This window comes from Pithys albifrons, chromosome 2 (assembly GCF_047495875.1).
Source record: "Pithys albifrons albifrons isolate INPA30051 chromosome 2, PitAlb_v1, whole genome shotgun sequence".
Lineage (NCBI taxonomy): Eukaryota > Metazoa > Chordata > Aves > Passeriformes > Thamnophilidae > Pithys > Pithys albifrons.
This window is the reverse complement of record NC_092459.1, coordinates 121,182,225-121,208,092: the sequence shown is the minus strand read 5'-3', so window position 1 is coordinate 121,208,092 and position 25,868 is coordinate 121,182,225. Positions and strand designations below refer to the sequence as shown.

At 53.2% G+C, this 25,868-nt stretch overlaps 3 protein-coding genes across 4 annotated transcripts in view; 1 reads left to right on the top strand and 2 right to left on the bottom strand.

Moving 5' to 3' along the window:
• Window positions 1-22,236, top strand: part of IFT172 (intraflagellar transport 172) — a 40,108-nt gene extending 17,872 nt beyond the window's left edge. Inside the window, exons 18-48 of the mRNA XM_071547708.1 lie at window positions 760-867; window positions 1,388-1,472; window positions 1,835-1,927; window positions 2,243-2,320; window positions 2,686-2,934; window positions 4,454-4,532; window positions 4,934-5,054; window positions 5,414-5,558; window positions 5,633-5,722; window positions 6,122-6,219; window positions 6,445-6,580; window positions 6,664-6,780; window positions 7,349-7,491; window positions 8,149-8,242; window positions 8,493-8,557; window positions 8,684-8,864; window positions 9,382-9,491; window positions 9,928-10,057; window positions 10,621-10,719; window positions 11,051-11,160; window positions 11,638-11,701; window positions 12,254-12,340; window positions 14,146-14,262; window positions 14,703-14,813; window positions 15,579-15,698; window positions 18,735-18,830; window positions 19,522-19,581; window positions 20,324-20,422; window positions 20,786-20,939; window positions 21,759-21,847; window positions 22,066-22,236. Of these exons, the coding sequence (XP_071403809.1) occupies window positions 760-867; window positions 1,388-1,472; window positions 1,835-1,927; window positions 2,243-2,320; window positions 2,686-2,934; window positions 4,454-4,532; window positions 4,934-5,054; window positions 5,414-5,558; window positions 5,633-5,722; window positions 6,122-6,219; window positions 6,445-6,580; window positions 6,664-6,780; window positions 7,349-7,491; window positions 8,149-8,242; window positions 8,493-8,557; window positions 8,684-8,864; window positions 9,382-9,491; window positions 9,928-10,057; window positions 10,621-10,719; window positions 11,051-11,160; window positions 11,638-11,701; window positions 12,254-12,340; window positions 14,146-14,262; window positions 14,703-14,813; window positions 15,579-15,698; window positions 18,735-18,830; window positions 19,522-19,581; window positions 20,324-20,422; window positions 20,786-20,939; window positions 21,759-21,847; window positions 22,066-22,155 (3,418 nt within the window). The 3' untranslated portion in view covers window positions 22,156-22,236. The remainder of the gene's footprint in view (window positions 1-759; window positions 868-1,387; window positions 1,473-1,834; window positions 1,928-2,242; window positions 2,321-2,685; window positions 2,935-4,453; window positions 4,533-4,933; window positions 5,055-5,413; window positions 5,559-5,632; window positions 5,723-6,121; window positions 6,220-6,444; window positions 6,581-6,663; window positions 6,781-7,348; window positions 7,492-8,148; window positions 8,243-8,492; window positions 8,558-8,683; window positions 8,865-9,381; window positions 9,492-9,927; window positions 10,058-10,620; window positions 10,720-11,050; window positions 11,161-11,637; window positions 11,702-12,253; window positions 12,341-14,145; window positions 14,263-14,702; window positions 14,814-15,578; window positions 15,699-18,734; window positions 18,831-19,521; window positions 19,582-20,323; window positions 20,423-20,785; window positions 20,940-21,758; window positions 21,848-22,065) is intronic.
• A 225-nt stretch (window positions 22,237-22,461) lies between these two features.
• Window positions 22,462-24,768, bottom strand: KRTCAP3 (keratinocyte associated protein 3). 2 transcript variants are annotated; one of them, XM_071547712.1, is made up of 5 exons: window positions 24,528-24,768; window positions 24,390-24,449; window positions 23,708-23,908; window positions 23,401-23,535; window positions 22,462-23,103 (listed from the first exon to the last, which is right to left on the bottom strand). In XM_071547712.1, the coding sequence occupies exons 1-5, from the start codon at window positions 24,735-24,737 to the stop codon at window positions 23,020-23,022; spliced, it is 690 nt and encodes a 229-aa protein (XP_071403813.1). In that variant the 5' UTR covers window positions 24,738-24,768; the 3' UTR covers window positions 22,462-23,019. The 2 variants fall into 2 exon arrangements, with proteins under 2 accessions (XP_071403813.1, XP_071403814.1); XM_071547713.1 differs by lacking the exon at window positions 23,401-23,535.
• Window positions 24,769-24,813: 45 nt separating this feature from the next.
• Window positions 24,814-25,868, bottom strand: part of NRBP1 (nuclear receptor binding protein 1) — a 35,880-nt gene continuing 34,825 nt past the window's right edge. The window contains exons 17-18 of the mRNA XM_071547709.1: window positions 25,813-25,868; window positions 24,814-25,641 (exon numbers count right to left, since the gene is read on the bottom strand). Of these exons, the coding sequence (XP_071403810.1) occupies window positions 25,543-25,641; window positions 25,813-25,868 (155 nt within the window). The 3' untranslated portion in view covers window positions 24,814-25,542. The remainder of the gene's footprint in view (window positions 25,642-25,812) is intronic.

Sequence of the window (25,868 nt, the reverse complement as noted above, 5' to 3'; positions counted from 1 at the left end):
CACCTGGAAATCGGCGGTCCATGAATGGCAGCAGCACAGCTTTCCATAGAGAGTTCACCTTCGGGCTCTGAGCATGATGTCGGTGCCACGTCTGGCTATAATGAATGTCAGAGTCCTTGAGGAGTAAATATTCAGCTTTTGCCTTCCCACAGCCTTGTGGTTTCAAACTCAGGGAGAGGCTGGCCAATCTGGTCCCACAGACACTGACAGGGATTTGCTGAAGGCAGTTGTCTGCCTTCATTGCACTGAGCAGCCAGATGTGAAGTGGTGCTTGGGTCCTTTTACTGCTGCCCTTCCAGGGATGGTGGCAGTGCCATGGAAACATCCAGGAGCTGTGCAGAGTAAAAACTGAGTGCCTGAAGCAGTCATGACAGCCACCTGGGCCCTGCTGACACTGTTAGAGGGCTTTCAGAATTGACCAGGGGAGAAAACTTCATGTGTTCATAACACTGTTACCACTTGAGAGACTTCTTCATCAGGGACTTGCATCAGACACAACACTTTGGACTTGTCCCACAGTGCTGCAGCCTTCTGCTGATCATCTGCCTTAAGTATCTTAGCTCAGGCAGGCATCACATAGGTCTCTGAATTTTCCCTTGTTCTGTCAGGCCCTGTGTTACACTGTCCTCTTCAGAACTGGGCACACCCAGCTTTCTTTGTCTTCAGTGCAACTGTGGTTAGGAAGCTCCTGTCTCAGCCTGGGATTTTCATCAGAGAGCTCTTGTCTTACTGAAAGTCTGCGTCTCTCTCTGTCTCAAGGGCTACTGCATTTTTGGAGACACTGGAAATGTCCACGGAGACTGAAGCCATGTGGAAGACTCTCAGCAGACTGGCTTTGGAAGCGAGACAGCTGCACATTGCAGAGAGGTACATCACATCTTCCTGGCTTAAACACTTTCTTTGCTGAATCCCTCATAGAAACCAGGGTCCAATTAAAGACATGGCTTTGTGTGTGGCCTGGAAGATTCATTGTGTTGGAGACTTGAGTGTTCTCTATGCCAGGCCATGGCTTGCCCTTTCTCCCAGCCAGTAATGCCAAAACAGAGGGTGAGAAAACACTGCTCTGTATCAGAAATTTTTGTTGATGGCAGCCCAAAGCAGTTTGTAGCCAGCCCTCAGGGATCTGACAGACATCAACAAGCTCGAGGCATCTCTGAAGCCTGGAGAGGTGAAACATGAGCCTTGGTCGTGCTCACGGATTCTCCCATGGAGCAGGGCTAGAGGGCACATCTGAACATGGGTCTGGCAAAGTCCTTCTCTTGAAGCAGAGTTACTCCCTCGTTCCCATTGCATAGCTGGGTCTGCCGCCCAGGTTCTGATTTTCTTTTCTTGGACCAAAAGTGGGCAACAAAACCCAGTTACTGACTAACTGCTTTGCACTTTCCAGGTGCTTTGCAGCTCTGGGAAACATGGCAAAGGCTCGATTTCTGCATGAAACCAATGCCATTGCTGACCAGGCAGCTCAAGAGCATGTAAGTCAAACTTTTGCTGCGCTGCAGGGCTGGAGTTTTCCCAAAACACTCACGTGCACATTATCTTCTGTGTCCATGCTCACCAGTGACATGCTACAGACCAGTACCTGGTCATGTAGAAACTGCTGACATCCTTCATCCACACCTTCCAGGCCCCTCTGAAGGTTGGCTGTTTCATACTGCTCCAGGTCCCTCTCAAGGCTGGCCATTTTGTACTGCTCCTGGCTTGTCAATGCTGTGATTCTCAGCTGTCTTTCATTTCTGTGATGATCCAGCCCCCACCTGCAGTGCAGTTCCCTCCATGTTCCATTCCAGAACTGTTCTTTCACTCAGCAAACTGAGCTCACTGCTCTTGTTTGCAGGGTGGGGATGGCACAGACCATTACCTGGTGCGGGCCCGCTTGGCCATGCTAGACAAGAACTACAAACTGGCTGAGATGATCTTCCTAGAACAAGTGAGTAGAGGAACATGGAGTAGAAAAGGTTTCATTTATTTCTGAGCAGAGAGGTTTGTACCCTGCTCTGTTAGAGGAAAGGAAGACATTTTTTCTTGAGAGAAGAGTTTTTACCATGAAGTAGAAGGAGGTATTCCTTTTTCTAAGGTGTAGGATTACACTGAGGTGCATGAGGAGGGTGAGGGAGGGTGTATATCCATGTAAAGGAGATGGTACAATTTTTCAAGTATTTTCTGAACATCTAACCCTGCCCACTGTGGTTGCTCCGAGTCAACATGTCTGGTCCTAGCCTGGAGCCTTTGCTTTCTGACACAGAACGCCACGGAGGAGGCCATGGACATGTACCAGGAGCTGCACATGTGGGATGAATGCATTGTGGTGGCCAAGGCCAAGGTACAGAATGTGTCTGAGTCTGCTTGGTAAATCTTCTGGCTGGGAGTCCATTCAGCTCTGGCTTCTTTTCACCTGCCCTACCTTGCTTCTGCTTAGAAGGCTTCAAGTAGAAGGGAAGGTTGCACTGGTGTAAGTACAGACGTGGGTGAGTAGTGAGGGAGAAAAGCTACTGAAACTGGTTTAGGAGCATCTGTGGCTTCAGAAAAGAACAGACAGTGCCATGGTATACAGGCACTATCACATTGTGGTTTCTGCTAACTGGGCAGCAAGAGATCAAGTGGCTTGACCAGGTGTTCAGAGTCTGCAGGATGAGCTGGACAATGTCCCCCCTTGCCCGGGTCAACCAGTGCTGCATTCCTCCACAGGGACACCCTATGCTGGAACAATTGCGTCGGGGTTACTACCAGTGGCTGCTGGATACCCAGCAAGAAGAAAAGGCTGGAGAGGTCCAAGAGGGTCAGGGTGACTACCTGACAGCCATCAGCCTCTATCTGCGGGCAGGCCTGCCAGCCAAAGCAGCACAGCTGGCCATGAGCAGGGATGAGCTGCTCACCAATGGGGATGTCATTGACAGGATCTCCACAGCACTGATCAGAGGGGAACTGTATGAACAGGTGAGTGGCTCTTCCTCTTGGGCTTCCCTCTTAAGGTCACCAGGGACCATCCCCCATCCTCTGCACCTCTGAGACTCAGGGAGATTGGAAGGCAGTAGGTAATTCTCTGCTGATAAGTTTGCAGTTAACGTTTCTGAGGAAATCCTCACTGCATCTATTGTTCATGGGTGAGGTCTAGAATTACTGTTATTAATCAGGAAAAAGATTGCATCTCAATGGCAGCATGTCTCTAGAATATCCTCTGAGCATTAGTAATAGTCAGGGAGGCCCTTGGGAAGATGAGAACCAACAGGAACAGAGTTGTGAATTAAGCAGAAAACTTGATATCACTGTGGCAATGGCAGTGCTTTCTCGTAGCAGAATAAAAAATGATGGTGTAAGGATAGTCTAAATGGAAGACCTGAGGGGGGAAAACAAAGGAGGTTGAAGACTATCTATAGAACCATAAATATAAGAAAGAGACATGATTGTTCCCTGTGTCTAATAAGATAACTGCTTATTATTAGGTGACACTTTTAAAACCAAAGGATGTTCTTCCGACAGCACATAATCATGTAAATGTAAGAAAACAGTGCTGAGTCTGCCCTGTGTACATCTTGGTGCCCTGGCCAACAGTGGCCTCTGTCATGTGCTTAAGAAAGGAAAATAAAGAACAGGGCAGGCAAAATACACAGTGGCACTTCTTCTAGTGTGCTTTTATGGAGCCCAGCCATTGCAGGCTATAATGTACCTGAACATTTTAATTTTTATATTTAAGAACTCCTGATAGATTTTACTTCCATGAGCTTGTCAAATTATTGCTTAAACCATCTGTACTTTTGAGCTACAATTTTGTCTATGAGTTACACAGTTCAGTTATATGTTGTGTGAAGAAAAACCAGTGCTTTTTACTGGCCTGTTCTATGTGTCCTGTGCAAATTACATTTCTGCAGTCTCAATTTACCTCCAGCATTTTGTGACCATTTCATTTGGACCCAAGAGAACTTAGTGCTTTTCCAAACCTGTTAGGTTTTCTTAAGCCTTAAGTTAAAAGAATAACTGTGGAACTCATGGCTACAGTATGTCTTGTTACCAAAAGTATAAATGGTCCAAAATTGAAGTAGAGTCTGTCAAAAGCCATTAAATATGGTGATGTGAGGCCATCACAAGACAAACTCAGGGAGCTTCTACTGGGCAGGTTGTCAGATGGACAGATATAATGCAGGAAAGGCTAGAGTATACTTGCTCTGTTATTACAGTCTTTCTCTAGAGGTACCACCATTCAAATACTAAAGATAACGAGCCTCTGGTCTGCCAGGATGGCTGCACTGGGTTCAGCTGGCAGAGAGGACAATGGTCTCGGTACCCACTGTCTTTCCTAGAAGGTCTTTAGTCCCCATACTCTTATGTAGTGGGGAAGGGAAAGCTGGTGGAGGAGTCTGTGTGGCAGGACTGACAAGCTCTGTGTGTGGGACTGGTAGGGTACAAGGGTGTGGGGAGGTGGTGGCTCTGGAAACTGGCAGCTTTTATTTGTCATTAGGCTGGAGACCTGTTCGAGAAGGTTGGGAACCCACGGAAGGCTCTGGAATGCTATGACAAGGGCAATGCCTTCCTGAAAGGTACTGTGCTCAATATGTTCCTCTCCTCCATCTCCAGCAAGAGCCTGGGTACTCTGGCCTGGTAGCAACATGAACTATTGCCCTGGAGCCCAGAGATGCCTGAATGCTCAGCAGCTTCCACCTATTATCTCATTCACTGTGTGTATTTTCACATAATTGTACTTGCACACACAGTTCCAGAATGGTGTCCTGTTCCCAAGCCTTTGACCGTGCTGATTGCACCAGCTTGGATTTGGTCCAGGTCTCCACAGGGGTCCAGGTTGCTGGGTAACCCATTGGAGCTGGAGGGTCGTAGGCAGTCACCATTCCCCTGCCTTTGTGCCCTATCCAAGGCCCATGTTTGTCCCACAGTTCCACTTCCTTGCTGGCTTGAGGGTGACAGCTCTCCTGTCCCCTTACAGCCGTGGAGCTGGCTCGCCTGGCATTCCCCGCAGAAGTTGTGAAGTTGGAGGAGGCCTGGGGAGACCATCTGGTGCGGCAGAAACAGCTGGATGCTGCTATTAACCATTACATCGAAGCCAGGTGGGACAGGGAAAGCTGTATAAGCAGCAGGATATTGGCAGGGGATGCAGTTGGTATCATTTGCCTGTATCAGTGGGGAGTTTGCCTGAGCGAGAGCCCCCAGTGCTTGTATGCAGTCTCTGCTGGCACCAGCCATGGATACCTCCCACATTTCTCCCAAGGTCTTCCAGCCCTAATTGATTTTCCCTGCCGTCCTAGTTTGTTCATCCCCCTTAGCACTGCCAGTTACTCAGATCCTTTGTGCTGCTCTGGCCCAGGAAGCTGAATCAAGCAGTAGAGCCCTCTGGTCTCCCTGGCAGAGTGCAGCTGGAGGAGGTGGCTGCTGCCTGGCTCTAAAGAGGTGATGGGTTTGATGCTAGGTGCTCAGTTAAGGCCATTGAGGCAGCCCTGGGAGCCCGGCAGTGGAAGAAGGCCATCTACATTTTGGACTTGCAGGACAAAGAGACAGCAGCCAAATACTACCTCAAGATTGCCCAGCACTATGCAGCTTTACAGGAGTATCAGGTGAGGCCACAGACCACAATCACCAGAGCTCTATATGTCCCTTGGGAATGCCAAGTGTGGTCTTTTCCTGCCAGGTTGCAGAGGAGCTGTACATCAAAGGAGGCCAGACCAAGGATGCGATTGACATGTACACACAGGCTGGGCTCTGGGAACAGGCTCACAAGGTAGAGTCAGAAGCTAGAGCTGGGGACCACACCCCACTTGGTGAGATGTGTCTTCTGTCAGGAAGTGGTGGGCACCACTACCTGATCAACCAGCACTCTTCCCAAAGGATGCATGCAGGGGCATCCAGTAGCCAGCAAGAAATCTGTTCCCAGTATTCATATCCTGATCTTCACTGTCTCATAGCCCCATGTGGGTCCACCTGTGACACAAATGGCCCTCTCCAAGAGCTGTCCTATGTGCTTTGGTCACAGTGACAAGTGACTACCTATTCTCTGCAGAGTATATAGCATGGATACCTTTTTGTCAGATGAGAAGGAAATTGGTTTTCCCCTTCTCCTTCACTGCCATATGTCATGAAATTGCTTTGCAGTGTCTTCCCTGTGTGTTCCTTTTGGCAGCTGGCAGTCAAATGTATGAGCCAGAAGGATGTGACTGTGCTGTACATAACTCAGGCCCAGGAGATGGAGAAGCAGGGCAAGTACAAAGAAGCAGAGAGGTGAGTGTCTTCCTTGGAAAGTGTAAGACTGAGCCCTGAAAAAATGGCTGTAGTGAGGAGGAGGCCTTACCCAGGGTAGGAGTAGAATTTGGGACTGGGGTTTGGAAAGGCCAGAGGAACTCTCTCCACACGTGGAGACCTAAAGGTGTTATTTCAGGATGCAGAGAGATTTCAAGGACTGGCCTTGTCCTTGGCTGAGCCATTTGGATGTCCTTTTGTTCCCAGACTGTACATCACTGTGAATGAACCCGATCTGGCCATCACCATGTACAAGAAGTGCAAGATGTACAATGAGATGGTTTGCCTAGTAGCCAAGTACCACAAGGACTTACTTGGAGATACTCACCTGCACCTGGGCAAGGTGAGTGAGTGCATCTCATGGCAGGGGATCAGCTAGGCCAAGCACAGGCAAGACTGTCATGATCTCATTGCCTCTGACTGCAGGAGCTGGAAGCAGAGGGTCGCTTGCAGGAGGCTGAGTACCACTACCTGGAAGCCAAGGACTGGAAGGCCACAGTGAACATGTACAGAGTGAATGACATGTGGGAAGAGGCATACAGGGTAATGGGCACTCACAGCTCCCCACCTGTGCAGGGGTCAGGCTCTGGTGGGAACTGCTTTGTCTCTCTGCACTGCAAGATCAGAACACGTGGCATACACTACTCAGCCTCAGCACTACCCCAACCCTGAAGGCCTGTGGGCCTCCTGCTCTGTAGCATTGAAGCCCCAAAGCAGGGCTTAACCCCTGGGCTCTCTGCAGCGCTGCCTTCCTTCAGGCACTGCTCTGCTCCTTATCACTGTGTCCCCTTGTACCTCAGAGGTTTTGCTCTGGCTGCAGCTGCCCCCAGTGCTGCTCCCCTCGGTGTGGACATGCAGTGCCAGGGTCACCTCTGCTGCCCAAACAGTGGTGTGGGCTGTGCTGAGAAGGCAGCAGCTATTCTGCTCTGCCCTATATGCCTTTGCCTCACTCTCCCACTCACCAGTCCAGTGGTGGCCACAAAAGGGTTCCTCAGGAGGGAACAGATGGCTTTGGTACTCCCTCATGCCAACAGGCATCAGATGAGAAGGGCTTAGTTGACTGAAGGTGAAATAGATGCACTGGGCTCTTCCACTCCTTTTCTTTGGACAGGTGGCCAAGGCACATGGGGGAGCAAACTCCCATAAACACGTGGCCTATCTGTGGGCAAAGAGCCTGGGTGGAGAGGCAGCTGTGAAACTCCTCAGCAAATTTGGGCTTCTGGAGATGGCCATTGACCATGCAACTGACAGTGGGTATGCAGGTGCCTCTGCCCAGCACTTCCCTCCCCTCTGCCTGACCTGAGGAAAAGTGGGTGGCCCAAGATAACTGTATGCAGTGCATGTAGAAGCTGCAAGTCCAGAATATGGCATGTCTTCCCATCCCACCATGCTTCACACAGGCATTCTACTTCCTTGCTACATCCCACTTCCCATCATGTCAGTCTCTCAAATGCCAAATTTGAGCTGGGCAGGCAAAAGCAGTTTTCCCCTTAACCTCACCAGGAGGGGCCTTGTGAGAGCCTCTGAGCATGAGGGGAGATGTTCCTCATGTCACCATAAATAACTGCCTGCCACAAGAGTTTTGGCCCTGCTCTGCCCCTGGCCATTCACTGCTGCTCTCCCCCAAGTCCCCACATCTCTCGGCTCCTGCAAGACTTGTCACCTCCCTTTAGGGTGGAACCAAGGACCTTGGGCACTAACAGCAGGTGTAAAGGAGCTGAATTTCCTCAGGAGGGACTTCAAAAGCTCCTGTTCTCTGGGCAGGAACAGGAGGAATGGGCACTGCCCATTCACTTGGGACCCTCTCTCCTCTGCCAGTGTCTTGTGCTCTACTTAATGTCTTGCTCTTGATGAAGGCATGCCCTCAGAGCACAGAGTCCTGCCCTCACCCCATTGTCTCTTTCTCTGCAGGGTCTTTGAATTTGCTTTTGAACTGGCCCGCCTCTCCATGAAGCAGAAGATGCCAGACATCCACTTAAAGTATGCCATGTTCCTAGAAGATGAGGTAATTTTCCCCCTGAAATAGGTGGGAGTTCTCTGGTCCCTCAGATAACTGAGCAGTTATCCCTGGGCTGCTGCAGCTGGCACAGTTCTGGCTGCAGTCACTGCATGTCCAAAGGGCTCCACAATGACAGCCCCAAGTTCCTCACATATCTTTGCTTCATAAACCTTCCCTGCCTCACAGTAAATAGAGGAGGTCCTGTGATGGTATGGGGACAGGAAGGGGTGCAAGCAAATTGCTTCCTTTCTCCCAGGGCAAATTTGAAGAGGCTGAAGGAGAGTTTATTAAAGCTGGGAAGCCCAAGGAAGCTGTGCTGATGTATGTATTCTGCAACATCCTGGCCTAGTGCATGTGCTCTCCCCACGTGGTGCCAGCCTGAATGCCTCTCCAGCACTGGGCTGCTTGTTGTCATCCCCCCGTTGCATCTGGTGTTGATTCCCCCAGGTTTGTGCACAACCAGGACTGGGATGCTGCCCAGCGTGTGGCTGAGGCTCATGACCCAGACAGTGTGGCTGATGTGCTCGTTGGACAGGCACGATTTGCCTTTGAGCAGAGAGAGTTCCAGAAGGCAGAAGCCTTCCTCCTGCGAGCACAGAGACCTGAGCTGGCCATAAAGTACTACAAGGTGAGCATAGTCTGTAGCAGCATCATTGTCTTCCTCACTGGACAAGAACCCAGTTTAGATGGAGGGGTGAAATCCACCTCCCAGGTCTCCCTATCAGCTTAATAGCCAAAGAAAAACCATTTACTCAGGGAGTTCCTAGAGGAACTTAATTCTGGCCTGAGGACTGAACCAGTGGATTTCACAGCATAGCTTTGCTCTCTCTCAATTCCTGGAAGAGTTGTCCTGCCAGAATATGGGTTGTTCTCAGGGGTAGCACAGGTGGGTGCATTTGAAGTCTAAGTGCCCATTCCAAAGAGATAGCTGGCATGGATAAACACGTTCCTCTGAGGTAGTTTGGGTGAGTGGATAGACACAGGTGCCATTTTGGGAGAGGAAATAATTGGATGGTGCTGTTGTAGTTGTTTCTTCGAGTATATTCTCTGGAAATTGACATGAGGGGCTAGATATGCTATGTACTGCAGGAACATGGGGGATCCTGGTGAACTGGTTAAAATCTCTCCCCGATGTGCTTGTGCAGGAGGCTGGAATGTGGAGTGAGGCCCTGCGGATCTGCAAGGAATACATGCCTAGTCGGCTGGGAGAGCTACAGGAGGAGTGTGGCAGGGAGGCTGGCAAGAAGGGCTCCAGGTAAGGAATGCAGTGGTCAGGCTGCAGGAAACAGCCAGGTAGCCATTCCCCACAGCCATAGTGTTGATGCTTTACACACTAATGGAATCCCTGACATCTGGTTGTTTCCCTCTTGAGGGCTCTAGACTTCTTACTGCAGAGGTTTCCTGTCATCATTCTTCCCTGCTCTGGAGTCTTATTGCTGCCATCCAAGGTCTGCCAGATGGCTTCTTGCCAGAGTTCTGTACCTCCCTGGTGTCCTGTACTGCCAATGCATCTCCCCGGGGTCCTTAGTCAGTTCTCTTCTCAGCGCCGTGTGCGCTCTCTGTCACATGCTCCGTTCTGTCTGAGCTCCCTGGCTTACCTGTGCCATGCACCTGCCTGCCCACAGCATAGAGGTCTGTAGGATCTCTGGCAGCATCCCAGTCCTGCTCACAGACCACATTCCTCCCTGCAGTGGAACGGAAGGGCTTCTGGAGCAGGCACGGGAGTGGGAGCAGGCTGGGGAATACGCCAGGGCAGTGGAGTGCTACCTGAAGGTGCAGGATCCCAACAACAGTGTCCTGGTGGAGAAGTGCTTGCTGAAGGTACTGATTCCCTTCACTAGCTCTGCTGCCTGGGAGCTCTCCCGCAACCTGAGAGCTTCTCAGAGATCCCAGTCACTTCAGGGCATGGGAGAACCTACAGGCTGCAGGGCTGAAAGCCTTCCTAGCTGTTCTCGAGCCATGATGGACTGTGCTTACCCTGCACAGCACTGACCCCCTTGCTTTGGCACCACTGCCTGTGGCAGGCTGGTGTCTGTGTGCCCACAGCTTCCTGCACTAAAGAGCTGCACTTCAGGCTTCAGCCCTTGCTAGAGGAGCACTTTCTTGTGCTCTGTGCCACCAGCCCTTGTGTTGTGTTGTTCATACATCTCAGTAATATCCATGTCCTTTTATCAACTTCAACAATGACGTCCTTGTCTGATCTTTCCCCGTGTGTGAATATAGCTGGGCTTTGCTTCTCTGACTTGAAGTGAGCTGCCATTTCTCCCTTTTCCCATAGTTGAAGTGCTCCAAACTCTGCCTTTTAGCTGACTGAGCACTTCCCAGCTTTATCCTGTTTTCCCACAGCTTTTATCATTTGTACTGTTGATGATTTCTCTTCACAGGCTGCTGAGTTGGCTGTGAAATTCTTGGATCAACCACAGAGCATGAAGGTGACACGGACTGTGGCTCCTCAGCTGGTGGCCATGAAGAAATACAGCACGGTGAGGGCTGTCTCCTGCCCCCAGACTGCTGGAGAATAGTGACTGATGTCAAAAGGAAGAGCTCTATCCAAGTCTCATCCTGGGGTGATGGGTGGAAGGCCTTATCCAGAGTTAGGAAGTTCAGAATCTTCAAGGAGAATGAAGAAGGGCAGGAATAGCATCCTGGAATAGTGTGAGAGAGCTGGGCCTTGGGAGGGGACAGGAAGGAGAGGGTTATCTTTCAGGGAGAGACTTTCTGTTGTGGCTGTGTGCTGGTCAGAACCAACTTTAGCCTGGAATGCGAGGAGCCTGTAGGGTTTTGCCTCCCATGGGACTGTCTCTGGCCTTGCAGGCAGCTGAACTGTACCTAAACTTGGACCTCATCCAAGAAGCTATCGATGCCTTCATTGAAGGGGAGGAATGGAGCAAAGCCAAGCATGTGGCCAAGGAGTTGGACCCCAGGTATGCCCTGAACTTTGCAAATTATACTCTTCCTGCTCCCTCTCCCACTCCCAGATGATCCCTTTTCCTGTCTTTTCCTGTCCTGCTCTCCCCAGGTTTCTTGGTTTCTCCCCGCAGTGGCCTTCCCAGGGTTGACAGGGCATTTTTTCCACAGCTACCCTTCCCAAGCTGTTTACCATTCTGACACTTTTGTTGTCACACGTTCCATGGAGATTGTTAACCTCTTTTGTCCCATCCCTATCCTTATCTCCCTTTCCCTAGTCATAATCCTGTGCATGCAATTCCTTCTGAAAGCCCTGTGATCCCTTGTTCTCCTCATACATTATATTGTGAAGAGCTGCCTTGGCCCTTTCCTCCCCCTTCCAGCTGTGTGTCAGCAGCTCACCAGCAAGACACAGCAGAGCTGGAAGTCCCGTGGTTCCAAGGTTGAATCCAATCTGCACTGACGTAAGGCACAAGGGTTCTTTCTACCCACAGGTCAGAGGCATACGTGGACCAGCGTTACAAGGAGTATTTAAAGACCCAAGGAAAGGTGGATTCGGTACGTATTTGAGATGTCTTACAGGCTAGGGAGTGATGTCAGGACTCTGCAAATCTTTGGGGCCTTTCTCACGGGGCTGTTGCCTGCCAATGCCCACGGGTGAGAAGTCTGCATGTGCCTGTGAGCTATGGCTACTGCATACCAGACCATGGAATTGCAGAAGGGTTTGGGTGGGAAGGGACCTTAAAGTTAAAGCTCATCTCATTCCATCTCCCTGCCATGGGCAGGGACACCTTCCACTAGACCAGGTTGCTCTAAGCACACATTGCTGGGTGGTGTTCAATCTTTTGCCCACCAAGTCCTTCTCCTCTGGGCTGCCCTCCAGCCATTCTCCACCCAGGCTGTATCTGTGTGAGGGGTTGCCCTGACCCAGGTGCAACACCTTCACTTGGCTTTGTTGACCTTCATGAGGTTCAGACAGGTGCATTTCTGCAGCCTGTCCGGGTCCCTCTGGATGGCAGAGGGGTCACACTGGCTCTCTGAGTTCAAGCCATGGAGGGGAGTAGGAAGCCTGGCCTGCGCAGTGAATTTATGGCTGTTTTCCATCTGCAGCTGGTGGGAATTGATGTCATGGCTGCTCTGGATATATATGCAAAGCAGGAGCAGTGGGAGAAGTGCCTGGAAGTCGCAGCTAAGCAGGTGAGTGGCTGTGTGAGCCCTTGGGCACAGGCCCAGAGCCCTGGCACCTTAGAGCAGGGACAGCCAGAGCAGGTGGGTGGCATGGGGAGCTCAGGAAGCGTCACACCACTGTTCCCATTGTGGCCAGCCAGGCTGAGTGGGGAAGTGTTGGAACCCAGAAGCCTATTGTGTTTAAATTTTGTGAGTAATGGAGCATTAGAAGATGCTAAATGAGTTGTTTGGACTGGAAGTATTTGGTACCATGGAAACAGAGGGATTTGTAGAAGAAAGCCTTCTTTCTCCATGTTCTTGAGAGCCCTGGCGTCTGTCAGAACGAGACATCTTTGTCAGGAAAGCAAATTCAACATTTTTTCAGTTTTTCTGACCTAAAAGTAACAAAATTACCTCAGTGGGGTAATAAAAATGGAGAAAAGCAAAAGAAAACTGTTCTATAGTACTTTTCCAAGGCAGTAACAGGGAGAGAAAGCTCTCAGTTATCAGGATCTTCCTTTGAGAGATGATTTGTATTCAGTGGTTATTGATTGGTGATTGATGATTGATTGATTATTGATTCAATGGTTGTTGATAATGGAAATAACCAGAGGCAGGTGTTGATTCTTTGGGGTGAGGTATTGGTTCAGACTGAATAGCAGGGCAATGACATCTGCAGTTGGTGGAGACATCACAGTTCATCATTCTGGCCAGCACTGATGCCTTGGAAAAGCACTGGGAATGTCTGGGACTGTGGTTTCATAACTTTGGTTCCAACGACCTTAGTTTGGATCCTACTAGACCAAACTTGATTTCTCTTAAACTTGGGCTTCTCTGTGATGGAGATGGTCCCTGTTGTAATCATCGTTCTCTTGGAGGCTCCTGTACTGATGTTCTGTTATCAGGAGCCACAGCTGTTCATCTTCCACAAAAAGTAACTGCACACTCCATTTCATGGGGAAGACTCAGTTAGTTTGTTGTTGGCCAGGCACCACACTGAGCCAAAGGGGATGTTGGTCTGCTCGTGCCTCCTAAGAGCATTAGCACGACCCTGCTCTGTAACCAGAACATCATCACTGACTCAGCTGATCTACAGTGATTATACAGCAAAAATGTTACATTTATCAAAACAGCTCACATGCCAGACTTAATCTTTATCCCAAGCTATGCTTAGCCTGTGTGTGTGAGTCCTAGTCATCTACTGGGGCACTGGTCTCTCTTCTACATAATAAATTTGCTTCCTTTACTCAGATTTTAACAAGATTGTGCATCGTCCTTATTACTATATTTAAGCATGTGTGAAGCAGGTTTTTCTCACTTGAATTTTGGTGAGGCCAAGAGCAGTCCTCAGAAGTGTCTGTGGGGTCAGCACCAGTATGAGCACTGCTCCAAGGAGATCTGCAGTCCTGGAGCTGTGACAGCATGTGGATAATGGACTAGAGCAGGCTTATAAACTTCAAACGATAACCAAGGGTTTTAGCTAATTTCTTAATTAGACCAAGGGCTGGCTTACAGTCAGTACCCATGGTGCCCATAGTAGAGTGCTGCACCCTTCAGGTATTTGGCAGCATTCCTTTGGTAAGTGGTGAACAGCTGAAAAACAGCTGTATTTGCATGTGTGGATGATCAGCACAGCATCAGCTAGCCAGGATTAAGGTGTCAGTAGTAGGTCCCAAATCAAAACCCAGGTGTGCAGTGGGCAGTCTGACTGCCTGTCTCACCCTTTGGGACTCAGGTACGTGGGTGAGTGCACACACGGCTGAATACATCACCACAAAGTGACAAGTGTTCGGTTCATGGGTCTCATGCTACTGTTTTCCGTGTGTCTCCCCCAGAACTATAAAGTCCTGCACAAATACGTGGCTCTGTACGCAACACACCTGATCCGGGAGGGCGGCTGGGAGAGGGCCCTGCGCCTGTACGTCCAGCATGGAGCTCCTGCCAACCCCCAGGTAACCAGGGCAGCACCACATCCCAGTGTGAGCTGCCCCAGGGTGCTCTGATCTGTTACTCGAGTCAGGCTCCCAGTCAGAACTGGGACTGCCAGCTGTCCTGCATGTCCAGCCCACTGCAGCCCTGCAGTGGGTTCTTCCAGAGGGGTAAAGGCAATCTTCTGGCACATTTTCGGCTTGAAGCAGGAGGGAGAGTTGAGCGTTTAGTGTTTGATTTGAACACCTTGAGCACCAAGTTCAGAACAAAAGGAACATTTGCCTCGAGAAGCATTCTTCCATTCTTCAGGTTTCCCTGCCTTGTCCCCAGCATTCCTTGCAGCCAGTGACCTGCAGCACTGCCACACCTGGAGCCATTCCCTTGGCGTGTGCCTGGCAGCGGAAGAGCTCCAGAGTCTGCTCCTGGTCTGGCTCCTTCCACACTTCTCTCCTTTTTGTTGCAGAATTTCAACATTTACAAGCGTCTCTTTGTGGAGATGGTGAATGCCTCTGGCATGAACTGTGCCGAGGCATATTCCAGCTGGGCTGACCTGCGGGATGTGCTCCTCAGTCTGGTGAGTGTGGCCATGGCCACTGCTGCCTGTTCAATTCCAGCCCCTGGGGACTCCTGACAGGACAGGAAGAGCCGGTCTCTTGCTGGGTGATATGGGGCAGTGTTTTCAGAACACAAGCTCAGGGGAAAGAGATAGCAGTGTGGACAGTAGGACAACACGATCCTGTGAAGTTAATGTGGCTGAGAAAGAGACGGCAGAGAAGGTGACCCTGCACTCAATGCCAGATCCTTGAAGTGGGTTCGGACATTGGCCCTTGCAGAGCTTTCTGTGTCACTGACGTGAGAGCGTATCGTGACATGTCCACTTCTCGTCCTATTCACCAGGCTACGTGGGGAAAGCACAGAGCTACTGAGCCTGGAAAATATGAGTCTTCCCCACCTTCCCAGGGATGCTTAGAGCCACCTGCTCCTCATTGCTGTCCCAGAACACCTCAGCCAGAGCTCATGATTGCCTCATCTCTGTTTCTCTCCCACAAATACCCACCTCTAGCACAAACAAAATCAACAAATCCCCCTTTGTCTATCCAGACTCACCCCTGCTTCCAGTGCTGGCTGTTGTTGCAGTACTGTTGACTATCCCTGGCTCCCACAGCCTCCTTTATTCAGCATGCTGTGGAAATCAGAGCATCCCAGGCCCAGCCCTTTTGAGTTCTAGAGGTGCCTGGATATTTTGGATCCCTCCCTGTCTGGGCTTTCCTGCTCTCAAGTGCATAAAGAGTGCCCCTGTGCTCTCATGCTCTCAGTTACTCTCATTTTCCCTTCTCAGTGTGAGAACTTAGTGAAGTCCAGCGAGGCAAACACTCCAGCACACGAAGAGTTTGAGAGGATGCTGCTGATCTCCCACTACTGCGCCACCCGCTCTGCCACCCAGGGCCTGAAGCAGCTGGTGAGGCTTTGAAGTTCCTTTGCCAAGTCATGACACTGAGCAGGAAACCCTGGGGATGTGCAGGTTCAGAGCTATCCATAGGTTACTATGCCATGGATCACTTACATATCATGGATGCATGGGAATGGACTGCAGTGATCTGGGAGCCCACCACCAGCAGGTGAAACTGGAGATGGTCTTCTCTGCTTATAGTGGAAACTCAGCCACTGAGGCTGAGCTGTAAACCAGGTGAAGTTGATCCATGTGTTTGGCATGACTTGTAAGAGCAGAGGCACTGTAGAAAGTTAGGGATTCACAAAAAAACGTAGTCCTCTGAGGAGTGGGATTGCTTCCTCTCTGCTGTCCTGGTCTGCAAGAGCTGCTGGGCTTCACATGGGCTTGAGGGCAGCTCATCTGCCCAGGGCTTTGGCAAGTACTGGTCCTGTGTGCTGGGCCTCTCAGGGCACTTTGGGACCTCCTGGGCCTGTGGGCAGCGCCTCAAAAGCACTCTGAGTATTTTGAAGTCTCTTGTGCACTGGGGTGTGTTCTGGACCACAACATAGAATCATAGAATGGATTGGGTTGGAAAAGACCCCCGAGATCATCAAGTCCCACCCTTGGTCCAACTCCAGTCCATTTGCTAGATCATGGCACTCAGTGCCATGTCCAATCTGCATTTAAAAACCTCCAGGGATGGTGAATCCACCACCTCTCTGGGCAGCCCATTTCAATGCTTGATTACTCTCTCTGTAAAGAATTTTTTCCTGATATCCAACTTAAATTTTCCCTGGCAGAGCTTAAGCCTGTGCCCCCTTGTCCTATTGCTGAGTGCCTGGGAGAAGAGACCAACCCCCACCTGGCCAGAACTTCCCTTCAGGCAGTTCCAGACAGTGCTGAGGTCACCTCTGAGCCTCCTCTTCTCCAGGCTAAACACCCCCAGCTCCCTCAGCCTCTCCCCACAGCACTTGTGCTCCAGTCCCTTCTCCAGCCTCGTTGCTCTTCTCTACACCCTTATGCTTATCTCTGGAGAGCCCAGTTGCCATCCCTTCCCCCTTCAAACCCAGTTTAAAGCCCTCCTAACCAACCCTGCCAACTTATGGGATACAGGTCCTTTGCCCTTCCTAGATAGGTGAAGCCCATCTGGTTTGAGGAGACTGGGCAACATGGAGTTTGCCCCATGATCAAAAAACCCAAAATTTTGACAATAGCACCATCCCCTAAGCCACCTATTGGTAAGCTGGGCTTTCCTAAACCTCTCCTCATTCATTCCTGCTAGCACAGGAACTGAGGCAATTACTACCTGTGCTCCTATCCCCTGAAGAGATCGGGTCAGTGCCTTAAAATCTTTTTTAATTACCCTGGTACTGCTTTTATTGATGTCATCACTTCCAGCCTGGACAACCAAGAGCGGGTAATAGTCTGAGGGTTGAATAAGCTTAGGAAGTCTTTTAGTAATATCCCTCCTCCTGGCCCTGGGAAGGCAGCAAACCTCCCTATGGGATGGGTCTGGCCGACATATAGCGCCCTCAGTTCCCCTCAAAAGGGAGTCACATGTAACAGCCTCCCTGCTGAAGTTGGATCCATGTGGGATTGTGGAATTGTGCTAGAGTTCTGTATGAATATAGGACTGGAGCTGTGATGGAGAAGGCTGTGAAAAGGAAAGGAAAGGCTGTGAAAAAAATTGCCACAGCTGAAAGTCACAGAGGAGACTTGGACTTACCCATGTCTGTGTGTGTGGATGTTGGAGGTCCATGAACATGTCAGGCAGCAAGAGCCAAGTCTGATGTCTTGGAAACCTGTACAAATCCCCACAGCTATGAAATGTTGAAGTGCTGGGCAGTCTATTTGGGACCATGGAGGAGGGGTGGCCTTGGCAGTTCTGGTGTGATGATGTGTACCTGGCAAGCAGAAAAGTGAAATATCCCTTTAATTCCTCACCCCCACTGCAAAGTTCTTGCATAGTAGAATACAAGAAAAACCTTACTGGGACTGTGGCTGGAATAGGTTTCCTGGAGAGGCTGGAGAGCCTCCATCCCTTCAGTTACTCAAAACCTGTCAGGCATGTTCCTTCCTGCCTCTGCTTTGACCAGGGTTGGGGGCAGAACTTGGTGTTATGGGTTCACCCAGGTGGGCCTAAATTTGGGCTCTGAAGTCTGGACTAGGCTGAAGCTGTCAGCTGACTTGAGCTGGGCTGAGCCAACAGCTGACCTCTTCTAGCCAGTAATTCTGTATTCCACACCACATTATGACATCATCTCCAGGGCAGTAGGAACCAGTGTGGGAGTGGTTAAGGCAGTCTCTTCTCAGCCCTCCTCTTGGGAGGACGCACGATGCTGTCCCAGGGGGGATGGAGAGGACCAGGCCCACCACTGGCTCACAGGGTATCTCAGGAAAGTAAATTGTGCTGTTCTGGGTCTCTCCTTTCTGCTTGGGTTTGTCTCCCTGGGGAATAAGTATTTTCTTAAGTAATGTGTAGTTAGGACAGTAGAATTTGTGTGTTCGTTCAGAAGTTGAGGTGGGGAACTTGTTGTTGCAGACTTGTGTGAGTGAATATTTGTACTCTCTTCTAATTGTCTCTTTCTTTCTGTGAAAAATACATGTAGTTTTAGTATAAATGCAGTTTGAAGTGTTTTTTTTCTTTCCCCTCTCTTTTCCTCCCTTTCCCTGGTGTTAGGAGGGAGGCTTTTCTCTCTGTGCTTGGGGGGGTTGGCAGTTGCTTATCTCAAACCAAGACACTTGGCAATCACCAGCAATCCCTTCCCACCTCACCTGTTCTGTGACTCAAATGGAGGGGAGTACAGGGTTTGGCTTCTAGTGAAAAATAGCAATGTTCATAAAGCAGAAGAATTTCATCCTCAGGTGAGAATCCTGTGTGTTCAATAGTGAGGGAACTCAGGATCAGGACTGAAGTTTTTGACCTTTGTTTGTTACTATAGGGGCATATGTGGGTGCAGAGTCCCTGCCCTGAGTCTGGGGTGGTGTGATCTTATGAGATCCCTTCCAACTTGTTTCTTCTGTGCTGAATTGTTGTGGCTTTTCTGTCCTCCATGTCCACAGGACACCATGGCTGCCCAGCTGTCCATTTCCCTGCTGCGCCACACGGATCTGCTCCCTGCAGACAAGGCTTTCTATGAGGCTGGGATAGCTGCCAAGGTAAGAAATACCTGCCACCAGAGCAGAGGAGGAGGTGGAGCACCCTGGGCTCAGGGAGTCTCAACTTTATCTTCCCAAATGCCCGGGCCCTGGCTGCACTGGCAGCCCAGTAGCCAGACTGCAGCAGCTGGGCAGCCTCAGGTGGGGGAACAGGTCTCACCCAGCTGGCAGGACCTGCAGAGCCAGGGGGTGGACAGAGGCCGCACTATAGCTTGTTAGTGTGGATGTGAGACTGCTCAGCTCTGCTCTGGGTTTGACAGTCTGCCCAGGTGTAGTGGCACATGGCGAGGATAGCAGTATGTCCTCATGGCCTGGAACTGGCTGTACAATGATGGAATCATGGAATGCTTTGAGTGGGAAGGGACCTTAAAGCTCATCTTGTTCCCCCCTCTGCCCTGGGCAGAGACACACCTTCCACTAGATCAGGTTGCTTCAAGCCTCATCCAGCCTGGCCATGATGTCTGGCTCCCTTGTGTGGGACAGCTTGTGGTCCATGGGGTGGTTGTCCCAGGGATTTGTTCCTCAGGGATGATGAGCTGGGATGTGCAGTCTCCTTGTCCATTTCCTGTGCTGCAAGTGCGATGCTGTGGCACAAAGGGAGCCATGCCCTTCCCAGACATGGCTCTGGGAAGAAAGCTGTGGCTGTGAGGATGAGCTGCCTGGTCTCACTCAGGGCTCCTCTCTGTACCAGGCTGTCAGATGGGAGAACATGGCATTCATCTTCCTGAACCATTTCCTGGACCTCACAGATGTGCGTATGGGCTGCGGGGGGAGCACTGTCCCACTGAAATGACACTGGGCTGTAGGGCCACCACAGCCCCCCGAGGGGGCACACCTGAGGCTCTTGCGTGGCAGCACGTTGGAGCTCATGCTGATGGAGAACCCCAGACCCCACTCAGTGTGTGTGTGCACAGCACTGGGTACCCTCCCACCACCTGTGGGTGGAACTGCCATGGAGGGCACCTGGAGAGCCAGTGCCAGTGCCACTGTGCACGTGACAGCAAAGAGCACATTGGGCCTGACAGTTTAGGCCTGAAGTCCTTTTGGCTGCAGGTGCCATTACAGCTTTCAGGATGACCTCACTTGAGTTGTTCCAAGGGAAGGAAGACTACCTGGGGGGTGGAGGCCACAGCCCAGTGCCTTGGCCACTGTGATACAAGAGTCAGGAGTCCCCTCATCCTCCTTCTTTGACCAACAGGTTGGGCATCAGAGACACCAAACCCAAGGGAGCTAACAGACCTCACTGTGCCACACTCCCAAGTGCTGTTGGCAGCTGCTGGGGGAAAACAAAAGCCCCCAGTTACATCTTTCCCTTCTTTGAGGCCACCTGACAAGTCTGAGTAGGGCAGTGTCCCAGGGGCACTGCAGACGGTGGGCATGGATGCCAGGAGGGCCGGGTCACTAAAGCACAGACAGGGGCATCCTTACCATGAATTGTACTGTGAGCTCCACAGCTGGCTCTGCCCAGTGCTCCACCATTTCTCCTTTCCCAGGCCATTGAAGAAGGGAACCTGGATTCTCTGGACCACTCAGATTTCCAGAGAACAGACATTCCTTTTGAAGTGCCACTTCCAGCCCAGCAGCATGTGCCTGTGAGTGTCACCTGCACTCTCCAGCTTCCATAAGCAGTGATGGTACTTCAGGGCCCTCTGAATAGGGACTGGGGTGAGGGTGAGACAGCAGGGACTGCAGGGAATGGAAGTGGATCCAGCACTGTCCCTGCTCTGTGCCCCCCACCCCACTGCAAGCACACGCGTACGAATACACGTGTCCCACACACACATCCTATCTCATGTTCCCCAACATACACACGCACACTCACCCCCCCATGTGCACCACCCACATGTGTGTGCACATCCTGCATGCCTGTGTCCTGCTCTCCCCTCTGCTCCTGGTGCTGTGGAGCTGCAACCAGGCAGCAGCAATCCAGGCAATGCACTGGCCTGTGCCTGCAGGAGGAGCAGCGAGAGGAGGTCAAGGACTGGGTGCTCACCATGTCCATGGACCAGCAGCTGGAGCAGGTGCTGCCACAGGATGAGCGCAACACCTATGAAGCCTCACTGGTGGCAGCAGGAACTGGTGTGCGTTCCTTGCCCTGCCTGCTCACAGGTAAGCTCCAGCCCAGCTCACTCAGACAAGGGATGACATGGTGCCATGCAGGGAGCAGGAGCATCCTGCAAGGCAGGTCTGGGGCATCCAGGCTGTGCTGTAAGGAGTGGGGAGACTGTGGCTGTGGGGAATCAGCACTGCTGGGGGAGATAACAAGGATCCTTTTATTTACTGAGGGTGACTGAGCACTGGAACAGGTTGCACCAAAGTTGTGGCATCTCTGTCCTTCAACATGGTCAAAAACCATCTGGACACAGTCCTGGGCTGGGGTGGCTCTGTCTGAGCAGGGGGTTGGACCATACAGACTCCAGAGCCCTTCTGACCTCAGCCACTGCATGTGATTCTGTGATGGGTCTCTGCTTAGGGAGTGTAGCCTGGCTGGCACAGGCACTTGTGCATGGGCAGCACATGGCCCTGCTCTGCCCTGCTCTACAAAAGCTGTCCCTTCTGGCAAGTTCTGTTCCCCATTTGCACACTTCAGACAGTACTGGACTGCAGTCCAGGACTTAAAGAGGACAGGGGAAGGGAAAGCAGGGGTGGCCCACCAGAAACAGGCTTTAAAAGTCAGGAGCTGGGTGCCATTGTTTGACCTACCCACTTGGATGTCCTTGCCGAAGGACAGTTCAGCCTTCATCTTAATTTGATCCTGCCACTTAGAGCACCCTCTTCTTCATTCAGGTCTCCTAAACCCTGAGACAGCATCATCCCCCTCCCCACTACGCTATGGGGGAAGCCCCAGCCATGGCAGAGGGAAGGGATGCACCAGGTGGGGGTCTGCTGTGGGGCTCAGCTTGTTTGAATGTGTCACTTTGTGCCCAGGATACCCTGTACTAAGAAACAAGATTGAGTTGAAGCCAGGCCGAGAAGTCAACAAGGATGCATGGTACAAGTTCATGATGGCTGTCAAGGTGAGCCAGGGCCCTGTGGGCCAGGGACACAGGCTGTGGGTGTGGGTTCCACCCCTCACACTGACAGTACAGTCTTGCTTGATGAGAGTCACTGTCCCAGGGAGGTTCACTGCACTCTCCCAATGTGCTACTGGGTGAGGATTAACAGTCCCAGCCCTGCCAGCCCCCAGGGTGCTCTCAGGCAAGGCACCAGTGCCAAGGCCTCTCTCGTTCCGCAGACATCCCACAGCCCTGCAGGCCAGGACGTGATCGAGTTCCTCCGCCGGTGGTGTGGGGGACTCCCCAGCACCAGCTTCTCATTCCAGTGAGCAGGACTGCAGCAGCCTTCAGGCCAGTTCTTCAGCACCCTCCCCTTCCACCTTCAATAAACATATCTCAGTCCTCCTGTGCTCCTGTTTGTCAGGGGATGCTGAGCCCAGAACACCTGCAGGGCACAGGGCTGTACCCCTGTACACGGGTGGGTGACTGTCACACTGGGACCGTGGCTCTATCAACATCCCTGTGCCTCGGGAGTGGCAAACATGGAGATGGAATCTCCCTGCTGCACAGTCCTTCCCTCAGCAGGCCAAGCTCCCAGCCAGCACTTGCCCAGCAGAGCAACTCACAGCAGCCAGTGTGGAAAGGAAAAGTTTATTTACTCAAGAAACCAGAGACTCACACCAAAGGGATTCTTCACCTTCTGTTCTTTGCCTTGCCAGCTGACCTGCAGTGCCACCAGGACTTGGGCCCCAGCACCTCTACCTGCCCCCATCACTACTGACAGAGCCTTCAGTGTGCCTGGAAAGGCCTGGCAGCCTGGGGAGAGAAGGGGAGAGCATCTGGGGCTCAAAGCACCTTCTGACCTGCAAGAGCTGTCCCAGGTGTGGTGGTGGGCAGGGGGAGAGGGAAGGAACACCCCTCAACCCTGCAGCCCAGCTTGCCCACACCAACACCATGGCAGGAGTGTGGTACAGGTGTGATGTCACCTTGCTGGATCACAGCACTCCTGCAGCACCACCTGGGAGCGAAGGAGCACGTGCAAGTGCCAGGCTGTGCTGCAGGGCCCTGATGCCTCTGGCCATGTGCCTGGGAAGAGTCTTTTGGGGGTCTGGGGGGGCAGGGGCCCTTTTGATGGCAGAGCCTGCGTCCCCCTGTCCCCAAGCGTGGCCCACGCACGGCGGTCACCTCCTCAGCTAGGCACGAGACTCAGCCAGCCCCCCCAGGAGCTGCTGCCTCTCTTGGGGTGGCCTCTCCATTGCTGTACTTGGCCTGGCCAGCTAGAGGAAAAAAAGGGGAAAAAAAAAGAGGGGAGCAAGGGTGGGTGATGGGCAGCATTTACACAAGGAAAGAACAAGCCTGGCTATCAGGGGCATGAAGAAAAGTGTCCCTCTACAACTCCCCAAGATGAAGGGGTGCCAGTCTGGCACCAAGGCTGGCTAGAAAAGGTTCCAACTCAGCATCCCGTCCCACTGGCGCACAGCCTGCTTGTGCCCAGCAGCACCTTGGAAATGCCCCACAAAGGCAGCAATTGCAGGGCAGATACGGGGAGACCTGTATGGCTTGATGGGGTGTACCTGCTCTTTGCCATAGCTGCGTGCACAGGGCCCGATGCCCCGGAAGACCAGGGCCACCAAACAGCACCTGCCCGAGAGCACGGCCTCGGCGGCAGCCAACAGCAGCGACGGGAACCAGAGGGCCAGGGCTGTGTCCTGCGGAGCAGGGAGGGGGTCAGCGGGCAATGGGCACCGCAACACACCGCCCGCACGCCCGGCAGCAGGGGAGGGAAGAGGGAGACGGAGAGCGAAAGGAAAACGGGAGGAAGCAGAAACAGAAAGAGGCTGGCAGGAGGCGCAGGGGTGAGTGGCGGCCTCGCAGACTCACATAGATGCGCGTGGTGTTGAAGGGACAGTCGTTGGTTGCGATGGCTGTGCGGGCGTCCGCGGGCAGCGCGGAGCTGTTGCAGCCCCGGACCAGGTGTGTGCCGCGGCCGTGCACCGTGAGGGCGATGGCCAGTGCCAGCCCCACGCTGCACGCCGTGGACAGAAGGCAGTTCAGCAGGGACACGCTCAGCAGGGTCCAGTGCTGCAGGCAACAAAAACACCGAGTGGGGCTCGCCCAAGCTGGGGGAAACGCCACGGCCGCGCTCCCCTACACGGCTGCTCTGCCGGGTCACGGCGCGCTGGGAACCCGGCAGGCGTTTGCTCCTGGAGGGCACGCACTGTCCCTCGCCCCTTCCAGGACGGCTCAGCGGCGCTCTTGGGTGAGCTGCTCACACCTTTCACATCCCTCACCCCCTGTGAGCTGGAGCCACAGCCCAGCCCCGCGCCCCCCGCTCCGTGTCCGCCCACCCCACGAGCCCACGCGGGACCCCCGACCCGGCCGCAGTTCCGCCCATCGAAGCGCTCCTGCCCTCCCGGTGCCGCCCGAGCCGCGCAGAGGCGACACTCGCAGCCTCGGCAGCCGCCGCCGAAGCGGAAGGCGCCCGCGGGGCCAAGGTCCAAGGGAGCGGCTGCCGCCGAGGCAGAGCTGCCCGAGGCCCCCGGGCCGCTCGGCCCCCACTCACCAAGGCCGCCCGGAGCAGGTTGTGCGACACCAGGATGGCGACGATGCCCGCGGCGATGCTCTGGGGGGAGACGCGCTCAGCTCAGCTCAGCAGGGCCGGGGCAGCGCCCACCGCCCCGCCCGGCCCCGCCGCGCTCACCAGCAGCCCCGCGCACACCGACACCACGTTGGCTGCCGCGTACTCGGGGGTGACGGCGCGGCGGGCGCCGGCCACGTGCCGCAGGACCGAGCCGTGCACGATGGCGCCCAGCACGAGGCTGCCGTGGCCCAGCACGATCAGCCCCAGCCCCGAGCGCATCAGCCGCCGCGGCTCCGCCAGCGCCCCCGGGCCCCGCCGCCCCCCGGCCATCGCCGCCGCCGCCCTCGCACCGCCCCGGGGAGGGACGGGCGGCCCCGGCCCGGCCCCCTCGCCCCGCCCGGAAGGAGGCGGCACTCGCGTATTTACAAAACAGTTTATTAAAAATAGGAAATGATAGAAATGAGATGCCGGAGCCGCGGCTCGGCCCCGCCGCGCACCGGGACGGGACGGGACGGGCCCGGGGCCGCTGCAGCTCCCGCAGCGCCGGAACCCGCCGGGAGGGCGCAGGGGGAGCTGCAAGGACCGCGATGCCGCAGACCGGGACCGGCTCACGCCGCGGCCCCGGAGGGTGCGAACCAGTAAACAAAGTGCAGCCGCGGGCGGGAGCGAAGCGCCGGGGCAGCCCGGCCAGCCCCGGGCCCCGCGGGCCGGGAACGGGGGGAGTGACTGGGGTGCTGAAGGGTGCAGGGCTTAGGGGCGCACCCCTGCTCTTAAATTAAAAAAGAAAAAAAAAAAGAAAAAACCCATTTCTGTGCTGTGCAAAAGACACTTTGTACAATTCAAACAGAACAAACTCCATGCACATGAGTGGGGCTGCAGAACATCCCGAGCCAGGCCTCAGCTCTGCAGCATGACCTGGGCAAAATCCCAACAAAAACAGGGCTGGAAATAATACTGATGCGCAAAGTCCCCTTTGCGAGGCGGGCAGGGAGGACTCGCTGAGCCCAGCCACGGCACATGCAGGAGGAGCTTCCAAGCACTGCAGCTGGGGGCGGGCGGAGGCCCAACGGTGGGGGGCAGACACAGAGGGGTCTGCAGGCAGCGAGGTCGCGCTGGCCGCCCGGGAGCCACAGGGCTAAGATGACACAGTCACTGCTGTCAGGGCTCCGTTCCGAGTGTAGTAGAACTTGCTAAATGCCTCTTCAAGTAAACAGGTGAGTCTGCTCTGGTCAGCCTGGGGAAAACAAGGACAGCGTCCACTCAAAGCTGAGAGCTTGGCTGGAACACCTCAGGGCAGGGACAAGGCTTATTCCTTCTGCCTCTCCCCCAGAAAAGGTCTGATCACGAATCACTGAACTTTGAGAAAGGTACACAGGCCTACAGCTCTACCTGAGCCGCTCCTTACCTCGCTGATGAACCCAAGCTGGACCAGTTCAGCTGCCAGCTCCTGGATGTTGTCAT